This window comes from Xiphophorus hellerii, chromosome 22 (genome assembly GCF_003331165.1).
Source record: "Xiphophorus hellerii strain 12219 chromosome 22, Xiphophorus_hellerii-4.1, whole genome shotgun sequence".
In the NCBI taxonomy this organism is placed as follows: Eukaryota; Metazoa; Chordata; class Actinopteri; order Cyprinodontiformes; family Poeciliidae; genus Xiphophorus; species Xiphophorus hellerii.
The window spans coordinates 83,963-108,285 of NC_045693.1; the positions used below are offsets into that span (position 1 = coordinate 83,963).

General features: G+C 51.9%; 5 protein-coding genes and 1 long non-coding RNA gene across 11 annotated transcripts in view; 4 read left to right on the plus strand and 2 right to left on the minus strand.

The window, feature by feature from the left end:
* LOC116713348 (protein piccolo-like) overlaps window positions 1-1,350 on the plus strand; it is a 2,257-nt gene extending 907 nt beyond the window's left edge. The window contains exons 2-3 of the mRNA XM_032553491.1: window positions 1-434; window positions 477-1,350. Of these exons, the coding sequence (XP_032409382.1) occupies window positions 1-434; window positions 477-1,335 (1,293 nt within the window). The 3' untranslated portion in view covers window positions 1,336-1,350. The remainder of the gene's footprint in view (window positions 435-476) is intronic.
* Window positions 1,351-2,821: 1,471 nt separating this feature from the next.
* Window positions 2,822-9,827, plus strand: LOC116712907 (serine/threonine-protein phosphatase 2A 56 kDa regulatory subunit delta isoform-like). 3 transcript variants are annotated; one of them, XM_032552794.1, is made up of 17 exons: window positions 2,822-2,971; window positions 4,181-4,255; window positions 4,321-4,507; window positions 4,577-4,776; window positions 4,968-5,078; window positions 5,152-5,244; window positions 5,379-5,509; window positions 5,585-5,644; window positions 7,022-7,130; window positions 7,194-7,247; window positions 7,320-7,490; window positions 7,563-7,690; window positions 8,197-8,298; window positions 8,386-8,458; window positions 8,530-8,577; window positions 8,653-8,763; window positions 8,837-9,827. In XM_032552794.1, the coding sequence occupies exons 1-17, from the start codon at window positions 2,945-2,947 to the stop codon at window positions 8,972-8,974; spliced, it is 1,818 nt and encodes a 605-aa protein (XP_032408685.1). In that variant the 5' UTR covers window positions 2,822-2,944; the 3' UTR covers window positions 8,975-9,827. The 3 variants fall into 3 exon arrangements, with proteins under 3 accessions (XP_032408685.1, XP_032408684.1, XP_032408683.1); XM_032552793.1 differs by having other exon boundaries at window positions 4,181-4,258; window positions 4,327-4,507; window positions 8,530-8,763; XM_032552792.1 differs by having other exon boundaries at window positions 8,530-8,763.
* LOC116712963 (male-enhanced antigen 1-like) lies at window positions 9,744-11,895 on the minus strand. Of its 2 annotated transcripts, none has more exons than XM_032552872.1 (4): window positions 11,412-11,895; window positions 10,781-11,056; window positions 10,595-10,703; window positions 9,744-10,196 (listed from the first exon to the last, which is right to left on the minus strand). In XM_032552872.1, the coding sequence occupies exons 2-4, from the start codon at window positions 11,039-11,041 to the stop codon at window positions 10,021-10,023; spliced, it is 546 nt and encodes a 181-aa protein (XP_032408763.1). In that variant the 5' UTR covers window positions 11,042-11,056; window positions 11,412-11,895; the 3' UTR covers window positions 9,744-10,020. The 2 variants fall into 2 exon arrangements, with proteins under 2 accessions (XP_032408763.1, XP_032408762.1); XM_032552871.1 differs by having other exon boundaries at window positions 11,227-11,526.
* An 885-nt stretch (window positions 11,896-12,780) lies between these two features.
* On the plus strand, window positions 12,781-15,818 carry LOC116712941 (leucine-rich repeat-containing protein 73-like). 2 transcript variants are annotated; one of them, XM_032552847.1, is made up of 7 exons: window positions 12,781-12,937; window positions 13,227-13,553; window positions 13,628-13,788; window positions 14,406-14,528; window positions 14,592-14,692; window positions 14,781-14,994; window positions 15,589-15,818. In XM_032552847.1, exons 2-7 carry the CDS (start codon window positions 13,282-13,284, stop codon window positions 15,657-15,659), a joined length of 942 nt encoding a protein of 313 aa, XP_032408738.1. In that variant the 5' UTR covers window positions 12,781-12,937; window positions 13,227-13,281; the 3' UTR covers window positions 15,660-15,818. The 2 variants fall into 2 exon arrangements, with proteins under 2 accessions (XP_032408738.1, XP_032408739.1); XM_032552848.1 differs by lacking the exon at window positions 12,781-12,937 and having other exon boundaries at window positions 13,209-13,553.
* Window positions 15,819-15,865: 47 nt separating this feature from the next.
* On the minus strand, window positions 15,866-21,133 carry LOC116712930 (protein delta homolog 2-like). 2 transcript variants are annotated; one of them, XM_032552828.1, is made up of 6 exons: window positions 20,989-21,133; window positions 19,928-20,032; window positions 18,460-18,517; window positions 17,649-17,779; window positions 17,420-17,561; window positions 15,866-17,242 (listed from the first exon to the last, which is right to left on the minus strand). In XM_032552828.1, the coding sequence occupies exons 2-6, from the start codon at window positions 20,007-20,009 to the stop codon at window positions 16,561-16,563; spliced, it is 1,095 nt and encodes a 364-aa protein (XP_032408719.1). In that variant the 5' UTR covers window positions 20,010-20,032; window positions 20,989-21,133; the 3' UTR covers window positions 15,866-16,560. The 2 variants fall into 2 exon arrangements, with proteins under 2 accessions (XP_032408719.1, XP_032408718.1); XM_032552827.1 differs by having other exon boundaries at window positions 19,922-20,032.
* LOC116712991 (uncharacterized) lies at window positions 19,379-21,166 on the plus strand. Its single transcript, XR_004337751.1, has 4 exons — window positions 19,379-19,653; window positions 19,767-20,069; window positions 20,530-20,862; window positions 21,036-21,166. It is a non-coding gene; the product is annotated as an uncharacterized LOC116712991 (long non-coding RNA).
* The last annotated feature ends 3,157 nt before the right edge of the window (window positions 21,167-24,323 follow it).

Consider the following 24,323-nt stretch of genomic DNA (forward strand, 5'->3'; position numbering starts at 1 on the left):
GTTCCGCCTTCACAACCAGCGTTGATAAAGATTGTGTCCGACGTGGCGGCTCCTGGCGTCCCGGAAAGTGAGCAGACTCGCACCGTGTTCGTCAAGCCACCTCCTTTCAAGAGCATGTTAGCGGGGCCTCAGAAGTCGGAGAAGCTCCAGGGCAACCTGGCTGCAGCCAAGGCGCAGGCCTTATTTGACATCTTCTACAGCAGCCTCGGCCAAGCCGGCCCTTCCTCTTTCTCCAAAACAGAAACCGACGTTAGAGCTGTTAAAAGTTCTCCTTCAGTCCCCGTCCAAAATAAGAATCGGCCCCAAAATAAACCTGAACCCCAACAACAAACCCAAACACCAAATACACTCCCAACTCAGACCCACAACCAATCTCAGCCCCCAGATGGACCCAGACCCCAAACACAGGAAATGCCTGAATCCCAACCTCAGATTGAACCACAACTCCAAAATGAACCTAAACCCCTAAAACACACCCAACCACAACCTCAAGATGAACCCACACCACAACCTCAGGTCCAGTCACCAAAGGTACACCATGCTCAGTCCCCCAACGAACCCCAACCTCGACAACAAGCCCAACAAAAACCAGGATCTCAACCCCTGGATCATTCTCTACATCAGGCAGAGCCGTCACACGAACCTCAAACGGCCCCCCAGCACCGTTCTACTGAACCTCCAAATACAACACCAACTTCTCCACAGAACGGGTTTCAAAGCCCACAAACCCAAACTGATGGTGACATTCAGATTACCTCCGTTTGGTCTCTTCAGGACATCACAGCTCCAACAGCTAAAGCTGCAGGTCCTGACCCATCTGACCCACCGCCTCACTCAGAACAGACTCCACCAGAAGGATTGTCTCAAAGTCCACCCTCTAGTCCTGGGCGCAAATCTCAAATCTGCCCACAGACGAAGCCCGTTAGGATGGAACCAGCAGCTGAGCCACTGTTCCAGCCAGAACCTCAGTTTGAACCCCAACTGGACCAGGATGCTAATTCACATCAAGAGACGACTTCAGAACCACAGCCTAAACCCAAACCAAGTCCTAGAACCAGAGGTAAGGCAGCAACGACAAAGAAGACCCCTTCTGCCGCTCCGGTTCGTCAGACCCGCTCCCAGACCCGATACCAGACCCGTCAACAGCAGAGTCAACCAGAACTCGAACAGGACCCAGGGAACCAGGACATCACGGCGTCAGAAGCTAAAGGTCTGGAGTCTCCTGATCCGGACAAAGAGACAGACCCTCCAGGGACGGCGGTCACCCCGGAGACCTTGGGTCTCCCTTCAGACATGACGCCCTGGACTTTGACTACACTTTTTAACTTTGAGTAGGGGGCCAGGCTCCAGTTATTTACAGGACTGATGTGGAGCTCTGAACCCCCGGCTCGACGTCAGACTCCTTGTTTTCCACCAATAAGACGTTTTATAATTTCCTCTGCAGGTTCTGTGGTTTGGATTTAAAGTCTCGTTCCTCTAGATCTAGACGCCAGCGGCTCTCGTGTTTCTTGCTTGTTTCTCCTCCAGTCGTGCTGAAGCTTGTAATATTTGTTTTCTTTCAGCAGAGTTTTAATAAAGGTTGGCAGAGGAATGTTCTGAACCCTTGTGCTGCTCGAACGTTTCTAAAGCAAGACGGACAGAGACGGTTCCTACCAGAACCGAAGGAATCCGGCAGTCCGGTGACCTTTGACCTGTAAATGAGATCAGAGCTTCGCCTGCACTTGATCAGGTTCATGGTTCTGGTCCCACATGGGCTGGAAGGTTCTGGTTCTCCAGGGTCCACCTTGGGGTCCCAGGGAGAACCCGGAAATGGGCCCCTGCTGGACCTGCTGCCTCTCAGAGGAGCATCAGAACCACCGGTCGTAGACGGTGGTTTCTGTGGGTCCAGTCTGCTGCCTGGACAGAACCAGAACCTTTGTCAGGTCAGCTCTGACCCGACCCAGTTTGCTCAAACTGGATGAGTGATGAATCTGAGTCACTTCCTTAAATTTGGGCCCAAAACGATTCAGCAAGATGGAAACCTGTGATTGGCTGCGGTGGTCATGTGACTCTGACCTGATTAAAATGCTCAGAGTCACGTGACCATTTTAATGTTTCACTGAAACATTAAAAACAACCTTCAGCAGGTCGTATGGGTCAGGAATAATCTGATGCTGACGTGTTAAGCTGTTACTAAACTAAACTAAACTTTTCTCATTTTAATTTCTTATTTTTCGTGGTTCTCATAAGCTAGCCATTTATTCTGCTAATATTATGAATTTAAAATAAATCTGAAGCCTTCATACTTTTGCCTGTCAGAGAAAAATTAACTTTATTTTTCTGTCGGTTAGTTTTCTGTAATTAGAAAACTAACCGTAGTTTAGATCTAAATATTTAGTTTGAAACGGTGACATTTATAAATGAAAATATAACTGAAAAACTGGTTAAATAACCCAAATTATTCCTGTTTTGACTGCATAACTTTCCAGAACCAACCAAAGTATGTTCTGACCTCCTTGGGTTAAAGTTTAATGTTCAGAACCAGAACCAGAACTGGACCAGAACCTGAAGGTGAGAACATCTGGTCCCTACGGAGAACATTCAGATATTTCTCTAACTTTACCCTTCACCTGGTTCTGTTCGGTTCGGAACCCGCCTTCCTCAGGTTGGAGAGGTTGGTGGGTGGTTCGGTTCGGGTTCCTCAGGTTGGAGGGGTTCTGTGTTGCTGGGGAAGACTCCAGACCCGCATCGCCTCCCTGCAGCCTCACCCTCGCGGTTAAAGTCGCGTTTATCCAATAGGAAAAATCCCTGCACGCGTCGCTAGGCAGACGGCTGCTCCGGCAGCCAATCGCATTGGCCGTGTGAAGTAGCGGGCGCACGGAGTAGACTGACCGAGTGACAGCGTCTGAGTCCCGGGGAGGAGGATCGCAGAGGCTCCGTGGGAGAAGTCAGCGCCGCGGACAAGATGCCGAACAAGCCGAAGAAGGAGAAGGTGAGTGTGGACTACGGAGGGTAACGTGGAGCCTCTCCCCGTGGAGCGTGGAGGGACAGCGGCATGGAGGCGGGTTCAGATTTGATGAAGCTAAGCGGCTAAAGGCCCGTTAGCATCACACAGCGCTAAAGTCGGCCTGTGATTGGTAGCATCAGTAAAGGGTCATTCCGTAGAGTTAAAGTCTGATTGCTTAAAGGTTTAAGAATCTTTTTTCATAAATATAGAAATCACCTGGGGCCACCAGCAGGAGGCGCTAATGGAGCAAAAGCATTAAGTTCATCTTCAGGAAAGTCTTTCAAATTTTAAAGAGTCTGATTTTAGAATAAACGTGTTTATGTTTGTTCTCCTCTGATAAGAACCAATCAAAGTTCCTAAAACCTTCTGGTTTAACAGTCAGTGTTGAGCTAAAACCAGTAACCTGCACCAGTTTAACCAGTTTGAGCTGGTTAATGACTCCATAGATGTGACGGTCCTTACTATCGGTCACAGGCCAACTTCAGGAGAGCTAACGGCGTCTACAGAGGAGCAGGAGAACCGGGACCGGGCTGCTTCCTCTCAGTCCCGCCGGTATCGGGTGGGTGTGTCCCGGCTGCGAGGGAGCCGGGAGGAGCTGGCTCTCTGATCCGCCTGGGAGCTCCGGGGCTCGGCTGCTGGCTGTCCCCGGGCTGCGTGACTCATCCCGGCGACTCCGAAGCTGCGCTTCCCCGCAGTCCGGTTCCGGACCACTGGGTCTGAACCAACGATCCAGAACCATCAGCTGGTCTCATGTTGAGAGCGGTTCTGAACCGGGTCACACAGACCCGGTTTTCTGTGTGATCAGCGAGAACCTCAGGGTTCTGGTTTCTGATCGGGTCCTGTTGGACCAGCTGATTTCTCTGGCTCGGTTCTGGGTCCGGACCTGATGAAGTCACTGGATCTCTATGGATCTGCTGCAGAACATGACCGGGTTCTGGTCCAGATCTAAAGGAACCCGCAGGTGATCCCTGCTCCATGAGGTTCTGATGGTTCTGATCCAGAACCGGGTCAGAACTCTTCTCCCTGAACTTCCTCCACTTTATTCTGAAAAGTTCTCCCCAGGAAGTTAAGATCCGATTCATAACCATTTTCTTCATCTTTTGGGCCCGATTTCTCTGACCCGGTTCCAGCATTGGTTCTGATCCGTTTAACAGAGTAGCACCGTGGTTCTGGTTCTGATTTGTTGTTTTTCAGGAATCCAGCAAATCTTCCAAAGGCTCCAAGAACAGCAGCAGCGTGAAGGACGGCGGGCCGGAGAACCCGGAGGAGGTGGGTCGCCCCGGCTGCCGCGGCCCAAACGGAACCAGAACCTCTGACCCGCCCGTGTGTTTCAGGTGCAGCAGCAGCAGCAGCAGAGCGGCAACAAGCGCGCCAGCTGCAGCACGCCGCCGCCGCCAACGCAGCTCAACAAGATCAAATACTCCGGCGGCCCGACGCTGCTGAAGAAGGAGCGGCGCCAGAGCTCGACCCGGTTCAGCCTCACCAAGAACCGCGAGCTGCAGAAGCTGCCCGCCCTGAAAGGTGACCGGACTGAACCGGACCGCACCAGAACCCGACTCCATTCAGACCCAAATGTGTCCCTGTCCCCAGATGCCCCGCCCCCGGAGCGAGAGGATCTGTTCGTGCAGAAGCTGCGGCAGTGCTGCGTTCTGTTCGACTTCATCAGCGACCCGCTCAGCGACCTCAAGTACAAGGAGGTCAAGAGGGCGGGGCTTAACGAGATGGTGGAGTACATCACGCACAACAGCGAGGTGGTGACCGAGAGCATCTACCCCGAGGCCGTCGTCATGGTGAGTCCGCTGGTTCCAGGTGTATCCAGGTGAACAGGTGTAGGAAGCTCCGCCTCCTTGAAAGCTCAGCACCAGGTTCCCTCATTGTGCTGCGTTCACTTGCCCTGGGACGTTTCCTCGTTTACTCTAAGCTAGCGCAGCATGTAGCTACCGGAACCGTCACTATGGTAACGGCTGTTTGTGCCCTGCAGTTTTCCATAAACGTGTTCCGGACTCTTCCTCCGTCCTCCAACCCGACCGGCGCCGAGTTCGACCCGGAGGAAGACGAGCCCACGCTGGAGGCGGCCTGGCCTCACCTGCAGGTACGACTCCAACTCCTGGAGGTCCAGGTGAGCAGAACCAGAACCAGAACTGACCCAACCTGTGAATCCACAGCTGGTGTACGAGTTCTTCCTCCGCTTCCTGGAGTCTCCGGACTTCCAGCCCAACGTCGCCAAGAAGTACATCGACCAGAAGTTCGTTCTGTCGGTAAGACATCACCTGGCCAGGTGATCCTCCAGGTGGAGCAACACCTGGAGGATCACCTGGAGGATCACCAGGTAGGTCTCCAGGTGTTGCTCCAGGTGTTGCTCCAGGTGAGCTCCTGTCCTCCCTGCCTGCAGCTGCTGGAGCTGTTTGACAGTGAGGATCCCAGAGAGCGAGACTTCCTGAAAACGATCCTCCACCGGATCTACGGAAAGTTCCTGGGTCTTCGCGCCTACATCCGCCGGCAGATCAACAACATCTTCTACAGGTGAGCTCGCCTTAGCCCCGCCCACACAGGTGAGCCCAGTGCTCCCAGTGGCTCACTGGTGTTCTCATGCTGCAGGTTCATATATGAGACGGAGCATCACAACGGCATCGCTGAGCTGCTGGAGATCCTGGGCAGGTAACACACACACACACACACACACACACACAGTTTTATTTAACTGTAATGTCTGATCTGAGATTATATTATATTTGAAAATGAATAATTTGTTCCAACTGATTTATTTACTCTGAACGTCTTTTACTGTAAAGGTGAAGAATAATAATAACAGAAATCAATAGTGACTGAAAACAAACTTCGGCTCCGTTGTTTTTGTCTTCGCTGCTCTGAGCTTCACGCTGTTGTGGTTGCTAGGCAACATGAGTGACGTTAGCTGAAGCTAAACCTGTCAGAGTTTTCTGTCTTCATGGCCTGAGAAGGAAGCAGACATCAGACTGGACTGGAATGCGGCTGCTCTCTCTCTCTAACTGAATTGGAATGCGGCCGCTCTCTCTCTCTAACTGAATTGGAATGCGGCCGCTCTCTCTCTCTAACTGAATTGGAATGCGGCCTCTCTCTAACTCGGGTCTCAAACTCAATTTACCCGGGGGCGCTGGAGGTAGAGTCTGGGTGAGGCGGGCCGCATTCACACACACGGTCTCCTCAGCAGAACCTTTCTGATTGCCTATTACCATATTTGGCCGTAGTCAGGCGCTGTAACAGCCGTAATTGTGTAGTGTCTCTTTAAGATACTCTAGTTTTGCTAATGATGTCAGAAGTATGCGCCACGGCTTCTCTGTAGAGAGCGTGGGAGAAACGTGCTAGCCGGACATGTTAGCTCCCTAACTTTTCAGTAATGTTACGGGTTGTTTGGACGCTGCTCAATTTTCATGTCTGATAATATAGCAGCCGTTCAACCGTCTTTGTAAGGTTGGTGAAGAGCGTATTTATTAAAGGACAACACTGGGGAATTCCCAGTACCAGTGTGGTTGTGAGTTTTTGACCGTCCTGACGAATCTGCCGCCTCCTCTCCTCCCTTAAACACAACCCAAGCGTTACAGCGCCTCACCTTAATTACGTTACACTGATCAGCAACTTCCGGGTCCAGACTGGATGCTGAAGCACGTGAAGCGGGAGCGGCCGCGGAAATTGCACATGAACCGCATGCAAATAATGACAAATAGAAAATGCAAATAGGCCTGGCCGATGTCCCGCCCCCGAGAGCAATATACTCCACCGTGATTGGTAAGTTCGTTCAGCTCCGCACACAACACTGAAAAGTGCCAATTATATCAAACTCGCGGGCCGCACTAACATTAAACTTTCATATTAAGGCGGGGGCCACAAACTATCGTCCCGAGGGCCGCAGTTGGCCCGGGGGCCACGAGTTTGAGACTCCTGCTCTAACTGAATTGGAATGCGGCCGCTCTCTCTCTCTAACTGAATTGGAATGCGGCCGCTCTCTCTCTCTCTAACTGAATTGGAATGCGGCCGCTCTCTCTCTGTTTCCTGCAGCATCATCAACGGTTTCGCTCTGCCTCTGAAGGAAGAACACAAAATGTTTCTGATCCGGGTTCTGCTGCCGCTCCACAAGGTCAAGTCTCTGAGTGTGTACCACCCTCAGGTGAGTGTGTGGTTCTGCTGGTTCTGCTATTTCTGCTGGCTCTGACCCGGTTCTGCTCCCCAGTTGGCTTACTGTGTGGTCCAGTTCCTGGAGAAGGACAGCAGCCTGACGGAGCCGGTGAGTGTCCGGCTGCGGCTTCCTCGGCCGGGCCGCTGCTCCCTGCTGACCTCTGACTCCCGACCTCCCCAGGTGATCGTGGGCCTGCTGAAGTTCTGGCCCAAAACCCACAGTCCGAAGGAGGTGATGTTCCTGAACGAGCTGGAGGAGATCCTGGACGTCATCGAGCCGGCCGAGTTCGTCAAGGTGCAGGAGCCGCTCTTCAGGCAGCTGGCCAAGTGTGTGTCCAGCCCGCACTTCCAGGTACCAGAACCAGAACCGGGCCGGCCGCGGCGGCAGCTTCCGGTTCTGACGGAGGTTCTGCTGCGGTTCCAGGTGGCAGAGAGAGCTCTGTACTACTGGAACAACGAGTACATCATGAGTCTGATCAGCGACAACGCCGCCAAGATTCTCCCCATCATGTTCCCCGCGCTCTACAAGAACTCCAAGAGCCACTGGAACAAGTACACACTGACACACACACTGACACACACACTGATACACACACTGATACACACACTGACACACACTGACACACACACCGATACACACACTGACACACACACTGACACACACTGACACACACACTGACACACACTGACACACACACTGACACACACACCGACACACACACTGACACACACTGACACACACACCCACACACACACTGACACACACACTGATACACACACTGACACACACACTGATACACACACTGACACACACTGACACACACACCGATACACACACTGACACACACACCGACACACACACTGACACACACACTGACACACACACTGACACACACACCGACACACACACTGACACACACTGACACACACACCGACACACACACACTGACACACACTGACACACACACCGACACACACACACTGACACACACACTGACACACACCGACACACACACCGACACACACACTGATACACTCTTCCTCCTCCTCTTCCTCAGGACGATCCACGGTCTGATCTATAACGCTCTGAAGCTTTTCATGGAGATGAACCAGAAGCTGTTTGACGACTGCACCCAGCACTACAAGGCCGAGAAGCAGAAGTGGGTTCTAGGAACCAGAACCTCTGGACCGGACCGGACCGGATCGGACCGGACCGACAGAATGACCTGTTTCTGCTCCTCATGCAGGGAGAAATACAAGCTGAAGGAGCGGGACGAAGTCTGGATGAAGATCGAGGATCTGGCCCGGCAGAACCCACAGGTAAGGGCGGAGGATGATGATGATGATGATGAAGGTCCCTGGACATCATGTCTCCTTCTGTTTACCTGCAGAGCAATAAGCTCCACCCTCTGCGTCCTGGACTCCAGCCACAGGAAGAGGTGAGTGATGCTCTGTGTGTGTGTAGGGGTGTGTGTGTGTGTGTGTGTGTGTGTCTGACTCGCGCTGCGTTCCAGTTCCTGATGTTCAGCGATGGTGGTCTGGCCTTCATCTCCATGGAGACGGAAACTCCGACAGCGGAGGACATCCAGCTGCTGAAGAAGACGGTGGAGACGGAGGCGTCACAGGTAGACGCACCTGTTGACCTGAGCTATGCTAGCTAGCTAGCGGTGGCTAACCAGTTCTCGGTCTGCCCTGCAGGGGGCGAAGGAGCTGCAGAAGGACAAGGCGCTGATGCGCAGGAAGTCGGAGCTGCCGCAGGACGTTTACACCATCAGAGCTCTGGAGGCTCACCAGCGGGCCGAGGAGTTCCTCACAGCCAATCAGGAGGCACTCTGACCCCCATGAGGCCCCGCCCTCTCCGCGGCTCCGCCCCCTGGTGGCCGGAACCAGTAGGACACTAGAAGCTCCGCCCGTCTATCCATGTGCCGTGTCTCAGCGCTCCACTGTGATTGGACATCAGCCACAAACCACGCCCACATCTGCCCCGAGGCTGCCACGGTTCGGACCGCCGCCGAGCGCCTGAACGCATCGTCGGATTCCACGGCAGGAACCCGGAGGTGCGTCCCGATTGGCTGCTCTGGCCCCGCCCCGTTGTGGTGTTTCCATGGAAACTGTGGGCCCTTTGGCTCTACTTCACTTGAACGCAGCGTGGATGAATGTCCCCATGACCTCTGACCTCAGTCAGCCAATCAGGTTTGGATCCGCAGAGACGCAGTGAATGTAGGCGTGGCCTCCGCCAGGGGTACCGCCAATCAGGGCTTAGACCCAAACACCAAGAACCAGGCCCGGTTCTGATGGTTCTGAAGGTCCGGTCACCACAGGAAGTGATGGGATGGCTGCAGTTTCCTCCAGGCGTTTCAGACATGAACTCTGATTGGTCAGAGGAAACAAGTCGTCTAATTAAGCAGCTCTGAGGTGGGGGAGGGGCTTTGTGATGTCAGGGAGACCACGCCCCCATGAAGAACACGCCCACATTGGTCACGCCCACAGCACGTCATTTTTTTCTTCATGGCTCTTCCAGCTGTTGAGCCTGCATGTCATCATCCCATTGGCTGTGATAAGCTCCGCCCCCACAGCCCCCCATGTCGTGACACCACCAGGCGGCGCTGTTCCAGATGTTTATTGAGCATCACACGGTGATTTGTACAGATGTTCATGTACAGCAGAAATAAAGCAGATCCCGCCCACATGTATGACCACTTCCTGTTTCTACACACAACAGGAAACATGAGAGCAATGAGACGGGAAGGAAGCTGGTCCAGACTAAACCACAGAAGAAGAAAGAGTCAGTAAACAGTTATCTGGGTCGGATCGGAACCAGGAGCGGCCGAGGCTGCAGCTGCTGGCGGTGCGTTCAGGGTCCTGTAGGAATCGCGGTGCGTTCAGGGGACGTGGTTCCGGCGCAGCATCCGCAGCCCGGCAGAACTCTGGCGCTCCTGCAGCGCGTTCTGGACCAGATCGCTCCACTGGGCGTCGGAGATCTGCTGCGCCCAGGGCGGCACGCCGAGCGAGGGCAGCGCCACGCCCGCCATCGTCCTCTTCACCAGCTCCACATGGGCTGCAGAGACAGGAAGTGATGTCAGATCACACTGCTTAGGTTAGGGTCAAACAGGAAGTGATGTTCTGCACGACCTTTAACCTGATCTGTTCCTTTAATGCAGTGGAGCCCAAAGTGGGTCCTGGAGGCCCGGTTGCATCCTGCATGTTTTATTCTGTCCCTGGTTTTAGTAACAACCTTTCAGCAGGTTAATGTTCTCTAATGATCCATCAATGGATCCAGGTGAGTTAAACCAGGATGCCGGGCCTCCAGGACCCACTTTGGACTGATTTATGGTTCCTCATCCGTAAGTAGGAGAGCAGAACCTGGACCGGGTTCTGACCCAGTTCTAGACAGCCTGATCTCTGGTACCTCTATACAGAATCCTAAATCCGATCCAGTTCCTCTGAACGTCTCACCTGGATCCATGGGGATGGACGCTCGGCTCCTCTGCGCCGCCGCCCCCTCCGGGTCCTCCTCCTCGTCGCTGTCTGGGGGCGGAGCTTCAGGTAGGTGCAGACCCATCACCTGCAGGGACACTCAGGTGAGACGGTGCACGTCAGCAGGTGGGAGAGCTGCTCCACCTGTTACTGGGCAGATCTCACCTCTATCCTGTGCTGCAGCTGCTGCAGCTGCTCCGAGTGGGACGTGTCCCCCCTGTCCTCCTCCTCCGGCTCCCCGGGTCCGTCCGGGTCCTGGTTCAGAGGCTGGTAGTAGTACCCGCCGCTCTCCTCCTCCTCTTCCTCCACTCCGTCCTCCCCCCCAGGCAGCACCGCCCCGTCCACCGGACGCTCGTCCTCCCCCAGCTCGTCCTCTGAGCTCGGCAGCACTCTCTCTGGTCCCATCGCTGAGCGGCACACTTCCATCCACGAGACGCAGCCCTGTGGACAGACGGGGGACAGAACTACACCCTCGGAGGAAGCACTACATCCTGTAGCAGAATACAGTGGTCCTACAGTCTGGGTCAGAACCAGTAGAAACCGCTTAGAACCCGGTGGTTCTACTGGTTCTGACTCATTCCATGGCCCCCCGTCAGCTCCGGCTTCCTCACCTCAGAACAGAACCAGCGGCCGGAACCGCCGCTACCTGATGAAGGTGGAGAACAGCAGAAGCTAACGGCTAACACAGCTAGCAGCTGTCAGTCTCCAGATCATTTGTTAGTTAGCTTGTTAGCTAGCTGGTTAGTCCGGTAGTTGGTATCTCCCAACAGAACCTCTTGTCTTCACCTGTCCTCACCTCTTTGGGTCTGCTTCACCTGGAGTTAGCTGTTAGCCTCTGCTGCCAGGCGCAGCGAGTGATGCACCAGCACTTCCGGGTGCGTCACAAGTAGCAACGGAAGTGCTTTTCAGAAGTTTTTTTTTGGACGAACTTTATTGAACAAAAGAAAAACTGATGGCATTTCTTATCAGACAACAACCAGAGTGAAGACATTAAGTGAAGTAGGTTGTAATAAATGAACTTCGCAGTAAAATAATAAAAATAAGATCCGGACTTGGTTCTGCTTTGCTCGGAGAGACGCTAAAGGAAGCCACAGGGTGGCGCCAGAGAGCAACAAACCCGTCATGTTCCCCTGAAGAACCGGAAGTTTCTGATCATCTTCAAGAAAATCAAAACTGATGATTCTGAGATGAAGAACCAGAACCGCAATGATTTTATTAGGATCCACATGATGGTTCAAGACTTATCTGGATCCAGTAAGACCGGATCAGAACCACCACAGAACCTCCAGCTGTGTAGAAATTATAAAAAATATATTTTAACATCCACAACCTTCTACTGAGGAGTTCAAAAGAGTTTTAATTTCAGGAACTCAATCAAAATAGGTTTTTCTCAGATTGTCCCAAAGCTTCTAATCTTTATCTCCAGGTTCTGCCGGTTCTGAAACTAGGACCAGGAGGAACCGCCACGGGCAACCAGCAGATACTCCAGGGAACTGCTCATGTTTGCTGACGGAATCAGCAGTCTGATTGGCTCATCTGGGGGTCTGGAGGTCACGACCTCTCAGGAGTTCAAAGTTCAACTTCTTCTTTCCCAGGATGCTGCAGATATTAATGGATTCATTCAGTTGTTGTTTTCATTTTTCTGGACGTGTAAAAGGTTCTGCTCCTCTGATCCAGAACCAGAACTTTCTGTTTGGTCTTGTTTCCTGTTTTGGTTCCTAAGCAAAAACAAAGAGTGACGTCATCACGCATGCCCAGACCCAGAACCTGCAGAGCCCAACAAAACTTCACGTCCCTGGCCCTGTCAGATATGTTGGTTTCTATGGCGACGGAACTCGTAGAGGATCGTGACCGGAAGCTACGTCACAGCTAATCCTCCAACGTTGAAGAGGAGTCACTCCGACGAAGATTGTTCAGTTTCATCTTCATTGATCAGATTAACTTTTATTTAACTTTAATTAAAACATAACATTCCGGTATATTCGCTCTCGTTTATTAATTTCAAAGAGTAAAATGTTGTGTAATGGCGGTTTAGCAGGTCAGGCTTTTCTGCTCAGAGTGAGTCCTCCTGTCTGTCCTCCTATCTGTGCTTCGTAGTAAAGCTGCTCACCTGCAGGAACACCACCGGGACGCCCGGACTCCCTCTGCCCGACCAACAGCGCTGCTGCCGGCTGCAGGAGGCCCCAGGCCTCCCTTACCGCCCGGGTCGGAATCAGAACCGGTTCTGATGCTCGCCGTCCCGTTGGAGCCGAACCTGCTCTGGCTTGCGGCGGAACCGTGGAATGATGGACATCAGCGCGTGACCGTGTGCCCGCTCCGCGCGTGAGCTGATCGATCTCATGTTAATTGACTGATTGAGCGGAGAGCCAATCAGAGGGTCGATTAGCTGGTCCTGCTCTCTGATTGGCTCGGAACGGTTCGGTTCTGAGGTCAGCTGAGGTTCTGGAGACGTTATTGATATCCTCCAGGTTCTGATCAGGTCCATGGTGAAATGATGAACCACCGGACCAGAACCGAAACCGGTCCGCCTCAGAACCTTGTGATCCCTGTGCTGGTTCTGAATGTTTTGGTTCTGATTCCTCAGAAGGGTTTGTGTTTGCTTCTGTTCCAGCTGACCCAGTAACCTCCCCTCCCCCCGCCCAGTGCTCCCAGTGCTCCCAGTCCGGATGCTGGCGGCCTCCATCCAGGTCAGCGGGGAGCCGCTGTCGGCGGTCGAGGTTCAGGATATCTGCGACCGGCTGAGGGAGGACGGGGTCCGGCTGCTCTCGGTCCGCGGCTGCCGGCTGTCGGACCGGGACTTCGGGTGGCTCTGCCGCGGCGTGGCCGCCTCTCGCTGCCTGGCGCAGCTCAACCTCAATCTGGGCGTGGTCTCCAGCATCGGCCGCGCGCGCCACCTGGCGGACGCCTTGACGGCCAACCGCTCCCTGCAGACGCTGTTGTGAGTAGCCGCCTGCTGATTGGCCGGGCCGGCCTGATTGGTCAGTGACGGCTTGTGCCGCCCCCCCCCTGCAGCCTCCACGGCAGCCCCCTGCTGGACGCTGGCCTGGAGGCCCTGAACCCGGCGCTGGCCGCCCACCCGGCGCTGGTCTGCCTGGACCTGGGCGACTGCCTGCTGGGGGACGCGGCGCTGGCGCTGATCTGCGGGATGCTGCCTCCGGACGGAGCCAAATCAGGTAGGACTGAGGCTCCGGTTCCCCAGGGGCCCTGAACGCACCACATCCTCCTAGAGCTGATGATGACACACCTGCAGACCAGGTGATCCAGATCCTTTAGATCAGGGGTCTCAAACTCCAGTCCTCGAGGCCCGCTGTCCGGTAACCTTCAGATGTGTCTCTGCTGCACCACCTGGATAGAATAATTAGGTCATTACGGTTCTGGAGAACCGATCTACACCAGGAGGAGGTCATTAAGCCGTTTCATTCCAGTGTTTTCTACCTGTGGCTCATCTAAAACCTGCAGGACTGCGACTGGAGGACTGGAGTTTGAGACCCCTGCTCTAGAGGATTAATGACCAATCAGATTACAGGAATATTTTACTGCCCATCACTTCTTCCAACATCTTAATGCTGCAGCTGTTAACACCTGGATTAACCTGTTACTAACCAACGATTTTAACAAATATTAACCAGTAATAAACCTGTAACTAACCCGTTATTAAGCAGTTACTAAGCAACTTGATCACCCAAATGTTCACCAGTTATTGATCAGTTATGAACCTTTAATCAACCAGTTCCAAAGCAACCTGTTGCTTACCAGTACTGTTCCGGTCCGGTCCGGTCTGCCCCTCCAGGTCTCAGGGAGCTGACTCTCAGCGCCAACCCGCGGATCAGCACCAAGGCCTGGGCCCGGTTCTCGGTGGCGGTGGCTCACAGCTCCCAGCTCCGGGTCCTCAACCTGGACTACAACCCACTGGGTAAGGAACCGGAACCGGAACCTGGTCTGGGTCTGGTTCTGATGGGTCGGGTTCTATCTGCAGGGGACCAGATTGCGGCCATGCTAGCGGTTGCCGTGGCGTCCAGTAGAACCCTGGAGGTTCTGGACCTGGAGGGAACCGGACTGACCAACCAGTCGGCGCAGGTCAGCAGCTGCAGCTTCTCACCATATTCTTCCTCCTCTTCCTCAGCAGGCTGACAGCACCGGTTCTGGTTCTGGTTCTGTTCTGCAGGTGTTCCTGGACATGGTGGAGAATTACCCCACCTGCCTTCGGGTTCTGGTTCTGGCCGAGAACGAAGTGAGTCTGGAGCTGCAGCAGCAGATCAGCGACCTGCTGTCTGAAGGGGAGGAGGACGGCCGGGAGGCTCCGCCCCCTGCAGGCCACGCCCCCAGCAGCGCCCTGCAGCCAATCAGAGAGAAGCCACTCCCCTGGCTCCCCTACAGCAGTAAGGGCTGAAAGCGGTCCGGATGGAGCCGGTTTTGTTGGACCCGGAGCAGAACCGGCCGTCCTCTGTGTGGTGTTTAAATGTCCTCTGGATCCGTAGGAGTTTCGTGTTCTGTCTGGTGTTAATCGGACCCAGTTCTGGCAGCATTACGCTGTTTCTACACATTAATATTCAATTTGTATTTATTATTATTATTCTGTGGTTCTACTCAGGCCGGGTTCTGGTTCTGGATTCAGTCAGGCTAAAATTTGAATAAATAATGTGTTAAAACTGATAGTCATTTAAATATATTTTAAATTTAATTAAGATGAAGAAGCTAATCTTAGCCTTAAAAGAAGTTCTGATGGTTCTGACAGTTCTTCTGAGCTAAAAAACCCGGTTCAGTTCGGGTCTGATTCCCTGATGGAACCAAACGCTTCTTTGAGTCCTGACGGGCCTGACCCGGTTCAGACGGGTGGAACCAGAACCTGTTAGCTCCAGTTCTCCCTCTGGTTTATGGTTCTGTGGGTTTTTGGTACTGTTGACCCGGCTGAAAAGAACCGGACTGAACCCAGAAACCCGGTTCTAAAGTCTGAATGACCTTTGACCCCACAGACTCCAGTCCGCCCACGGTCGTGCTGACGTCAGGAGTAGGCGAGAGCCTATTGGCTGAAACTGAAATATGACCACGCCCACTTCCTGCCAGAGCGTTGTCACTTCCTGGACTGAATGTTCGTCTGCTCCGACCTGATTGGTGGGCCTGGGGAGGGGGCGGGGCTTGTTGACAGGTGTTGCTTTGTTCTGCTGTGATGATGTCACAATAAAAACAGTTTACAGCTCGGTAAGGACGGCTCTGATTGGTTATTTCTGCTCAGCAAGTCCAGAACCAGAACAGAGTGAAACAGATTTATTGAATGCGGACCGGATCGGTTCTGGTTTAGTTCAGAGCAGAGTTCTGATGACTTCTGGACTGCCGTCATTCAGCCGGTCAGAGAAAAACAAGTTCATTCTTCAGTCATTTTCACCATGTTATCGTTTCACTTATAAATGCCACAGATTAAAAGTTTAGTTAGCAAACCTGCTAACTAAACTTTTATTTTGTAAGCTAGCAATATTTAGCTTTGTAACTGAATATTTAGTTTGAAATGGTGACATTTATAAATGAATAAAAAAACATCGATATGAACTCAAACTACTTCTGTTAATGTCTGACAATCGGCGCCCCCTGCTGGACCACCGGGGTCCGACGGGTCGAATAAAATCTGTACAAGAAGCAATAAATAGAATATCTTACAGTATTTACAGAACAGTTTGGTTTGCAGCCGGTTCTGGTTCCGGTCTAAGAGTAAAAACAGACGGGGAGTCGATCCAAAGCCGGTTCTAGGAACCAGAACTTCCTCCTGACTCGGTTCACCACCCCGACCCGGTCCGGATCCATCCAGAGAAATGTTCCTGTTGAAGAACGGTCGTCATGGCCGCCTTCCTGAGTGCGAATTCTGATCCAGTCAGGTCCGGTTTCATGCTGCAAACCATCTGATCAACGTATAATGTCATAGTGCAGGTGGATCTGTGACCTCTGACCTCTCTCTAAACAACTTCTATGTTGAGTTTCTTTTTCTGTGGTTCTGCTGCATTCAGGAAGCTGATCCGATGCTCCAGCTGGTCGCCGGGCTCCCGCCTGCTGCGCGGCGATGGGGACAACCAGCAGGGGGCGTGGCCACGGCGTCGGCAGGGGGCGTGGAGGACCAGAGCGGCGGTCAGCGCCACCACGCCTACAGACACGCTCGTCAGAACCAACACGACGACGAGCTGCAGGTCAGACAGTCCGCCGGCGCCGCGCTCCTTCACCGTCACCTTTACCTTCCTGTTGTCATGGTGACCTGTGTCCCGGGCCCGCGTGGTCCAGACCGACGGGCTGGGGCTGGCGGGGCTCGGCGGTGTTTCACAGGTGGTTCCGGCAAATCCCGGCCGGCAGAGGCAGCGGAAGCCTCCGGCGCGGTCAAGGCAGCGGCCGCCGTTTCGGCAGGGCTGGCTGGCACAGTCATCCATGTTGACCGTACAGAACCGGCCCGAGAACCCGACCGGGCAGAGGCAGGAGAACCGGTTAACTCCATCCACACAGGTGGCGCCGCTGGCACACGGCCCCATCAAGCAGTCGTCGATGTCGGTCTCACAGCGGGGCCCCGTGAATCCGGCGAGGCAGCGGCACACAAGCTCTGCCGCAAAGCCGTCAGCGTCCTCACACAGGCCGCCATTTTTACAAGGGGACCTGGAACCAGAACCAGATGGGAGTTAAAGTCCAGACCAAGAACTTTAAATGATTCTAGTGAACTACCATAAAATACGTTGGATCATCAATAAGTCATATCACAACAGAGATGATACGTGCTAACGTTAGCTTAGCCCTTCAACCCTCAGACTCTGTGGACCTGTTGCTACCGATCACCTTCTCTGGAGACACGGCCCCTTCCTCCTCCGGCAGGTCGGACCATGAAAACCGTCTGGACACAAGCAGCGGAAGTCTCCGCTGTCCTCCAGCAGACAGGTGGCGCCGTTGAGGCAGGGCTGCTGGGAGCACACGCTGAGGTCTGACAGGAAACACACACACAACAGGCAGCGGCGTCAAGAAACACCAAGACCGACTGGTTTCCGACGGATCGGTTAGCCGCAGAGACCTTTGTCGCAGAATCGGCCGCCCCAACCCGGCTGACACGCGCACTGCCACGGCTGCAGGCAGGAGCCGTGCACGCAACCCGGCATCGTCACACAGCGCTGGCACAGCTCACCGTCCCAGCCCGGATCACACCTGGAAACAGGCAGCAAGTTTCAAGGAAAGATGGAGGAATTAACCATGACAGGAGACAAAAACAGGTTCCTGTGGTTTCTGCACCGCAGCCGTAAAAAAACATGATGCTGAGACATTAGTCCTGGAATGTCCTGGATCCTGGAAGTGTTTTTCAGCTGATAGAAGGCCCGTTCTGGAACTGTCTTTGTGTTGCTCTAAAGGTTCAGGTCAGAGGTCAGCCTGATCTCTAGTTTCCAGCTGGAAGAACTGAACTGAACTGTGAACCTTTCAAAAATAAAAGCAGTTGGTTAATGTCAGTAAACCGTTTGGTCTACAGCAGGGGTCCCAAACTCCAGGCCTCCAGGGCCACAGTCCTGCAGTTTTTAGATGTGCCACAGGTACAAAACACTGGAATGAAATGACTTAATGACCTCCTCCTTGTGTAGATCAGTTTTCCAGAACCTTAATGACCTAATTATTCTGTTCAGGTGGTGCAGCAGAGGCTCATCTAAAAGTTGCAGGACTGCGGTCCTCCAGGACTGGAGTTTGAGACCCCTGGTCTACAGGGTGCAGCCAGGCTGAGGGAGGATTTCCTGTTACACCTGGAGACCAGATCTGACCAGGCTCAGCGGCGTTCAGCAGGTCGGTATCCGTGGAAACGGGATTTAACCTTTGACCTCCTGGTTCTGATGACGTCTTACCTGCAGACTCCGAACTCATCACAGCGGCTGTTGGTAGCGTTGCAGCTGCAGTTGCTTCCTGTGGGGAGAACGGAACCGATCAGAGGAAATGGTCGGAAAACAGGAAGTAGATAAATTCTGTCAGAATAAAATGTCTGCTGGGAACCCAGTTCTGATCTGGGACGGTTCCAATTCCGGGTTTAGCAGAACCTGAGACATTAAAGTTCTCCAGCTCAGTGGTCTCGGACCGGTCGAGACTTTGCATATTTGCTGCGGACCAGCGGACTATTGTTGCTGTTGTTGCTGTTGCTGCTGTTGTTGCTGTTGCTGCTGTTTCTACCTCATTCTGCTGCTTGTGGCTCAATGTTGGCACACAAGACATAACCAACAGGATCTGGTTAAAGGATTTTCAAAATAAAAGATCCTCCAGTCTCAACACATAAAACGGAAGTATTTAATTATTTCTTGCGCAGTCCGGTACCGGTCCGTGGACCACTGCTCCAGCTGATCAGTGACTGGAATCTGAAACTGGGAAACCACCGGATCACACCTCCAGTCCAGAACTATTCATACCCCTGCAGATTCAGAAACGTTTTTGATTCGTCTGGCTCTGCATTTTATTTTGAAAATTCATTGGGAATTCTTTCCTGTTGTCTCAATAATTAGAGGAGAGGTGTTCCAGAACCACACCAGAACCGCTCTGGTTCTGAATGGCTTCCTGGTTCTGCTGCTGATCCGGTTCAGAACCAATTCTCCAGTAGAGGCCCAACAGAACCATTAGAACCAGTACTGTCTCTGAGTGGTTGGACTCTGTCAGAGGTTGATGACAGGTTTGCTCCGTGTTTAGACCGTAACCTCTGACCTCTGGCCTCGGAGTGCAGCTGCCGGCCGGATCGGGTTTCAGCCGGAATGGAAATGGATTGTTCCAAGGAACGTCTCGGTAATCCGACCCGATCGCTGGCACAACAACCGGCGGGCAAAGCAAACCGTCCGCCGCCCGCCACGCGTCCCGTCGCCTGTCAGAGGTCAGAGGTCAAACTCCTGGCCTTACAGCAGGAACTGGTTCAGGAAAACTGGTGAATCCAGAAACGGGAACACTGTGAGGATGAGCAGCTTTCCTTCTTCATCATGGAGGAAGTCAGAGGGAGCAGCCATGAAGTTACAGGAAGAAAAAATTTTTTATGTCCATGAAAATCAGTTTGATAATTAATAAAGGTGAGTAAAACAGGAAGTTCAAGGATTCCTGTTGGAAAAGATCATTATTAATAAATGCGTTTTCTTTTGGTGGTTGTGGTTGTTCATAAACATCGCTTTCTGATCAAGAACAGATCAGGATTATCGATGATCGGACAGAACCTTCTGGTTGTTCCATTAAACCCCAGACTTCCTGTTTGGAAGCCCAGGTTTCCTCCAGGACTCTGCAGATCATCTCCAGACCTGGACCCTCTCAGTACCTCATGCGTACCTGGGTCATGTGACCTACCTTCACCTGCACCAGGGGACGGGGCTAAGAGCATGAGGCACACGCAGCTCAGCAGCAGCAGGACGCCCACACCTCGGATCGCCGACATGTTGGCTGCAGCGAGAGGCCGTCCTGCAACAGGAGGAGGACACGGAGAAACGGAGACCAGGTGAGTCCACCTGTCCTCATGTGAGGACAGAACCAACTACAGCACAGCTAGAGTTATTTCCGAAGTAAATGGAATGCAGCATTAGAAAGCTATTTGTTGTGTTAGCATGCTAGCTGTTTCTTTTAGCTCAGAATTTGGTGCATGGATCTGGAAATAATATCGGACATCTTAGATTTCATGTGTTCATTGTGTCATAAATAGTTTAAACGAGTTGGGAAGTTGGGCCTTCCAAACTGGAGTTCTGACTTTCAAACTGGAAGCTTGAGAATTTGGTCAGAAAACATCACGAGGATCCTCTGGACCAACAGCTGGACTGCTGGTGTTACTCCTGGTTCAGCTGGGCCCCCCGACACCCGGCTGCAGACATTAGCCCCCAGAGATGACCTGGTCTCTCTGTGAGGTCATCTTTCCGTCCTGGAGTGACCTTGAGCCCAGGAGATTTTTCCGGACATGTCTGCAGGTTGGAGGTGTCGCTGCAATGCGTGTGAAGTTGAGCCGCCACTGAGAGTGAAACTCAAGCTGCCAGCGAGGGACAGTCCTGCAGGACGCTGTGAGCTGAACTTCAGACGGACCGAGGGACGTGTCTTGGGTTCCAGTCCTGCATCCCATGCCGCTCCACATCAAACTTTTCCAAATGTCTTAACCTTCCTTTCTCCTTCCCCCAACATGGACAACAATCTCTGTAGAGGATAGGTCTGTCCAGCAACTGGACCCTCCTCCTCTGTCTCAACCAGACCTTTGGTCCAGCAGGGAGTGGATGTTCCTCCAGACCAGAAGTTCTCCTGTCCTCCAGGTACATTGTCCTGAAGCTGCTAGGTGTGTCTCTGCTTCTACACACCAGGGACATATCTAGCACCAGCAGGACAGGACTGGAGATGATCCAGGACGCTCCACTTCCTGATCAGGTCATGTGACCTACCTGTTCTTCTTCCTCCTCTTCTTCTTCCCGCTCTCTGTTTCCTTCAGTCTTGTTGCCGTGGTGACGGAGGTCCGGATCACTGTGCCCACACGGTCGACTGTTAGGCAGGAAAACAAGGAGCGGATCACTTTTCCAGAGATTCCAGGGAAGTGCGCGGCCTCTGCAGAGACAGGAAGGGACATGCCTGGATTACCGACAGCATTCGTGTGGCTCGCATACCACAGCTCACACACACACACACACACACACACACACACACACACACACACACACACACACACACACACACTCAGAGCCTTTCTTTCAGGGTGTTTGCTCTGGGGAAAGAAGAATGAGGGGAGTGTGTGCTGGAGAGAAAGCAACAGGTGGTTGGTTAGCGGGAGAGTGAGTCAGAGCAAACATTCTCCATCATCTCTCCACGAACTCACTCCTCCTCACTCCATATCACGCCTCTGACGAACACTCCTGCAGTAAACACACACAGCAGCACAGGCCAATCAGAGGGCAGGGAATCGGTCACATGACCAGGACTAAGAACATAAAACCTGGAGTGTCTAAACAAGTTCCCCCTTCAACAGAACTGTCCCCTTTCAGACTAAACAGTTCATGTTCAGAGTTCACCACTAGAAAAGCTCCTTCATCATACTTGACCTTCTTCACTTTGGTCTGAACTACCAGGAAGTGGATGTACATCTCAGTCAGGGTGCTAGGCAGCTTTCCTCCCTCTCTGATCTCCAGCACATCCTCCAGAACTGTAGCAGTGATCCAGCAGAAGACTGGGATGTGGCACATGATGTGGAGGCTTCGTGATGTCTTCATGTGGGAGATGATCCTGCTGGCCTGCTGCTCATCTCTGAATCTCTTCCTGAAGTACTCCTCCTTCTGTGGGTCAGTGAACCCTCTGACCTCTGTCACCATGTCAACATAGTGAGGAGGGATCTGATTGGCTGCTGCAGGTTGTGTGGTTATCCAGAGGAGAGCAGAGGGAAGCAGTTTCCCCCTGATGAGGTTTGTCAGCAGAACATCCACTGAGCTGGACTCTGTAGCATCAGTCAGGATCTCCTTGTTGTGGAAGTCCAGAGGAAGTCGACTCTCATCCAGACCAAAGATGAGGAGAACCTGGAAGTGCGGAGCCTTCTAGGGGAGATGGGGAAATATTTTTCTTTTGGGTTTCCTCACAAAACTTTTGCGTTACCTTACAATAATGTACTAATCAGTTCATGCGGTATAACTGAATACTGCAGCCTTTCTCACGGTGCCCATTGTACTTTTTGCCATAATATGAGGCTTTCATGAGGTTTTTCCATGTATCTTAATATTTCATTGTGAAATATGAGATAATATTGTGAAGTTTTATATCTTTTTCTTTAGGATAGAAATGCACCACAAACCTATGATATAAATAGAAACTTTCCATAAGTAGGAAAGAAAGAAAAAATACAGCCAAACTATTTGGATTATTTCTGAGTTTTATTTCTTTTGTGTTGGTCTGAATGATTTAAAGGGCCGTTTTCATGTTCAGCTCCATCTCAGCCTTACACAAACAGACATAAACATGCAGCGAATAAATTGATTTTCAATCAATTTTTTGCACCAAAGAATTAAGAATAAACATGTTTTCACTGAGGCTCTTTATATGTGTAAATATTTTACATTTAAATTGACATTTGTGACTGTATATAAAATAGACCAGCAAATATTGGAGTAAGAATATTGCGAGGGAACGTAAAACTTAATGCGAGGTAACACAAAAGAAAATTTTTCCATGTGTCCCCTAGAGGGCACTATATTGAAGTGTTCAAAGCTGCAGATTTCTTTGGTTTCAGTAAAGAAGTGATTAACAAGTTCCACCAACCTGAACTTTTTCTCTTTCAGCTCTCTGAAAGTGAATGGAAATATGAACTGGATTTTCTGGTGTGGGGCTCCACAGTGGCCCAGCTGGTAACACTGTTGCCTCACAGCAAGATGGTCCTGCGTTCGATTCCCAGCCTGGGGTCTTTCTGCATGGAGTTTGCATGTTCTTCCTGTGCATGCGTGGGTTTTCTCTGGGTACTCCAACTTCCTCCCACAGTCCAAAAAAAATTAGGTTAATTGGACTGTATAAATTCTCCTTAGTTGTGAGTGCATGGTTGTTTTTCCTGTCTGTCTCTGCATTGCCCTGTGATGGACTGGTGACCTGTCCAGGATGATGCCACCTCTCGCCTGTTGACAGCTAGAAATAGGCATCAGCACTCTTAATGGGATAAGGGTGTGAGAAAATGGATGGATGGATGTTCTGGTGGTCTTTGTCTTGTCATGTGCTTAGATCACATGCCATCCAATATGGATAACTCAGAAAAGTTTGACCTTTGTATGCCAAAGTTAGAGCATTTCATTTTTGTAAGTATGTCAGGTTAGTTGCCTGGCCCCCCAAACATTCTCAAAAACTCAAGATTTTGATAACTTTTACTGCCCCATCCTTTACTTTCATACTGACCAAATATGAAGCTGGTAGCTCAAAATCCATTGGAAGGCTTTGTAATTGTCAAAAACGGCAACAAAAAAAATAGCTCTTTGAGCCAAAATGGTCAAGTAATATTAGGGCTTTTTATCCTTAGTTCAGGGGATCTACCTATGTGCAGAGTATGAAACCTATAGGAAGTACAGTTTGGTGTATCTCACATTAAGGGGTCCTGTAGAGCAGCATGGCCTTAACCCTAACCCACTTTCAGTTCCATTAAAAATGTTTTAATATCATGTGGGGACAGTTTTGGGCAAAGCCTCCACAGCGGGGAGTCCACCCTGAACTAATTCAGAAGGAAAACTCCGTGGTGAACTAGTTCATGTTCAGAGTTCATGGAGACAGAACATCAGCCGAGTCATATCTGGCCTTTCACTGCCTCAGAAGGATCCTGGTACCAGGTTCACAGTTCAAAGGTCAAAAGGCCCTTGGACTTGGTCTAAGGTACCAAGTCCTGGGTCCTAGGTTTCAGGTCAAAGGTTAAAGAAAGAGAACTACATCAAAACATCAGTTGATGTCCATCTTCTCACTGAATCATGGATGCCAGGTTATGAACAGGACGTCCAGAAAGCTACGAGTTTTATTGTGAAGTCACGAGTTTCCTGGTGGAGTTCCATACAGGAAGTATTTTTGTCAGGCAGCTGAAGCAAACTCTGAAGCTCCATTCTTCCCGTCCAGTTCTGGTTCTCCTGGTTCCACCAGGTTTGAAGTGCCTAATATTTCAGCACCTGAAGGTTCTACAGTCTGTAGCTAAACCACGGTCACACCCATCGTCTAGCGCCCTCTGCTGGTCCGGAGGTTCAAACTCAGCTGATTATTTTTGGATCTACTCCGC

Excerpts from the sequence above, each read along its gene's own strand:
- LOC116712963 (XM_032552872.1), bottom strand. The coding sequence starts at position 11,041 with ATGGAAGTGTGCCGCTCAGCGATGGGACCAGAGAGAGTGCTGCCGAGC. Across the intron at positions 10,704-10,780 it reads AGCTGCAGCACAGGATAGAG|GTGATGGGTCTGCACCTACC; the intron begins GTGAGATCTGCC and ends GTGTCCCTGCAG. Across the intron at positions 10,197-10,594 it reads GTCCATCCCCATGGATCCAG|CCCATGTGGAGCTGGTGAAG; the intron begins GTGAGACGTTCA and ends CTGTCTCTGCAG.
- LOC116712941 (XM_032552847.1), top strand. The coding sequence starts at position 13,282 with ATGCTGGCGGCCTCCATCCAGGTCAGCGGGGAGCCGCTGTCGGCGGTC. Across the intron at positions 13,554-13,627 it reads CGCTCCCTGCAGACGCTGTT|CCTCCACGGCAGCCCCCTGC; the intron begins GTGAGTAGCCGC and ends CCCCCCCTGCAG. Across the intron at positions 14,693-14,780 it reads TGACCAACCAGTCGGCGCAG|GTGTTCCTGGACATGGTGGA; the intron begins GTCAGCAGCTGC and ends TCTGTTCTGCAG.
- LOC116712930 (XM_032552827.1), bottom strand. The coding sequence starts at position 20,009 with ATGTCGGCGATCCGAGGTGTGGGCGTCCTGCTGCTGCTGAGCTGCGTG. Across the intron at positions 18,518-19,921 it reads GTCCCCTGGTGCAGGTGAAG|GAAGCAACTGCAGCTGCAAC; the intron begins GTAGGTCACATG and ends TTCTCCCCACAG. Across the intron at positions 17,562-17,648 it reads CGGCCGATTCTGCGACAAAG|ACCTCAGCGTGTGCTCCCAG; the intron begins GTCTCTGCGGCT and ends GTTTCCTGTCAG.
- LOC116712907 (XM_032552792.1), top strand. The coding sequence starts at position 2,945 with ATGCCGAACAAGCCGAAGAAGGAGAAG. Across the intron at positions 4,256-4,320 it reads GGCCGGAGAACCCGGAGGAG|GTGCAGCAGCAGCAGCAGCA; the intron begins GTGGGTCGCCCC and ends CGTGTGTTTCAG. Across the intron at positions 5,079-5,151 it reads CGGCCTGGCCTCACCTGCAG|CTGGTGTACGAGTTCTTCCT; the intron begins GTACGACTCCAA and ends GTGAATCCACAG.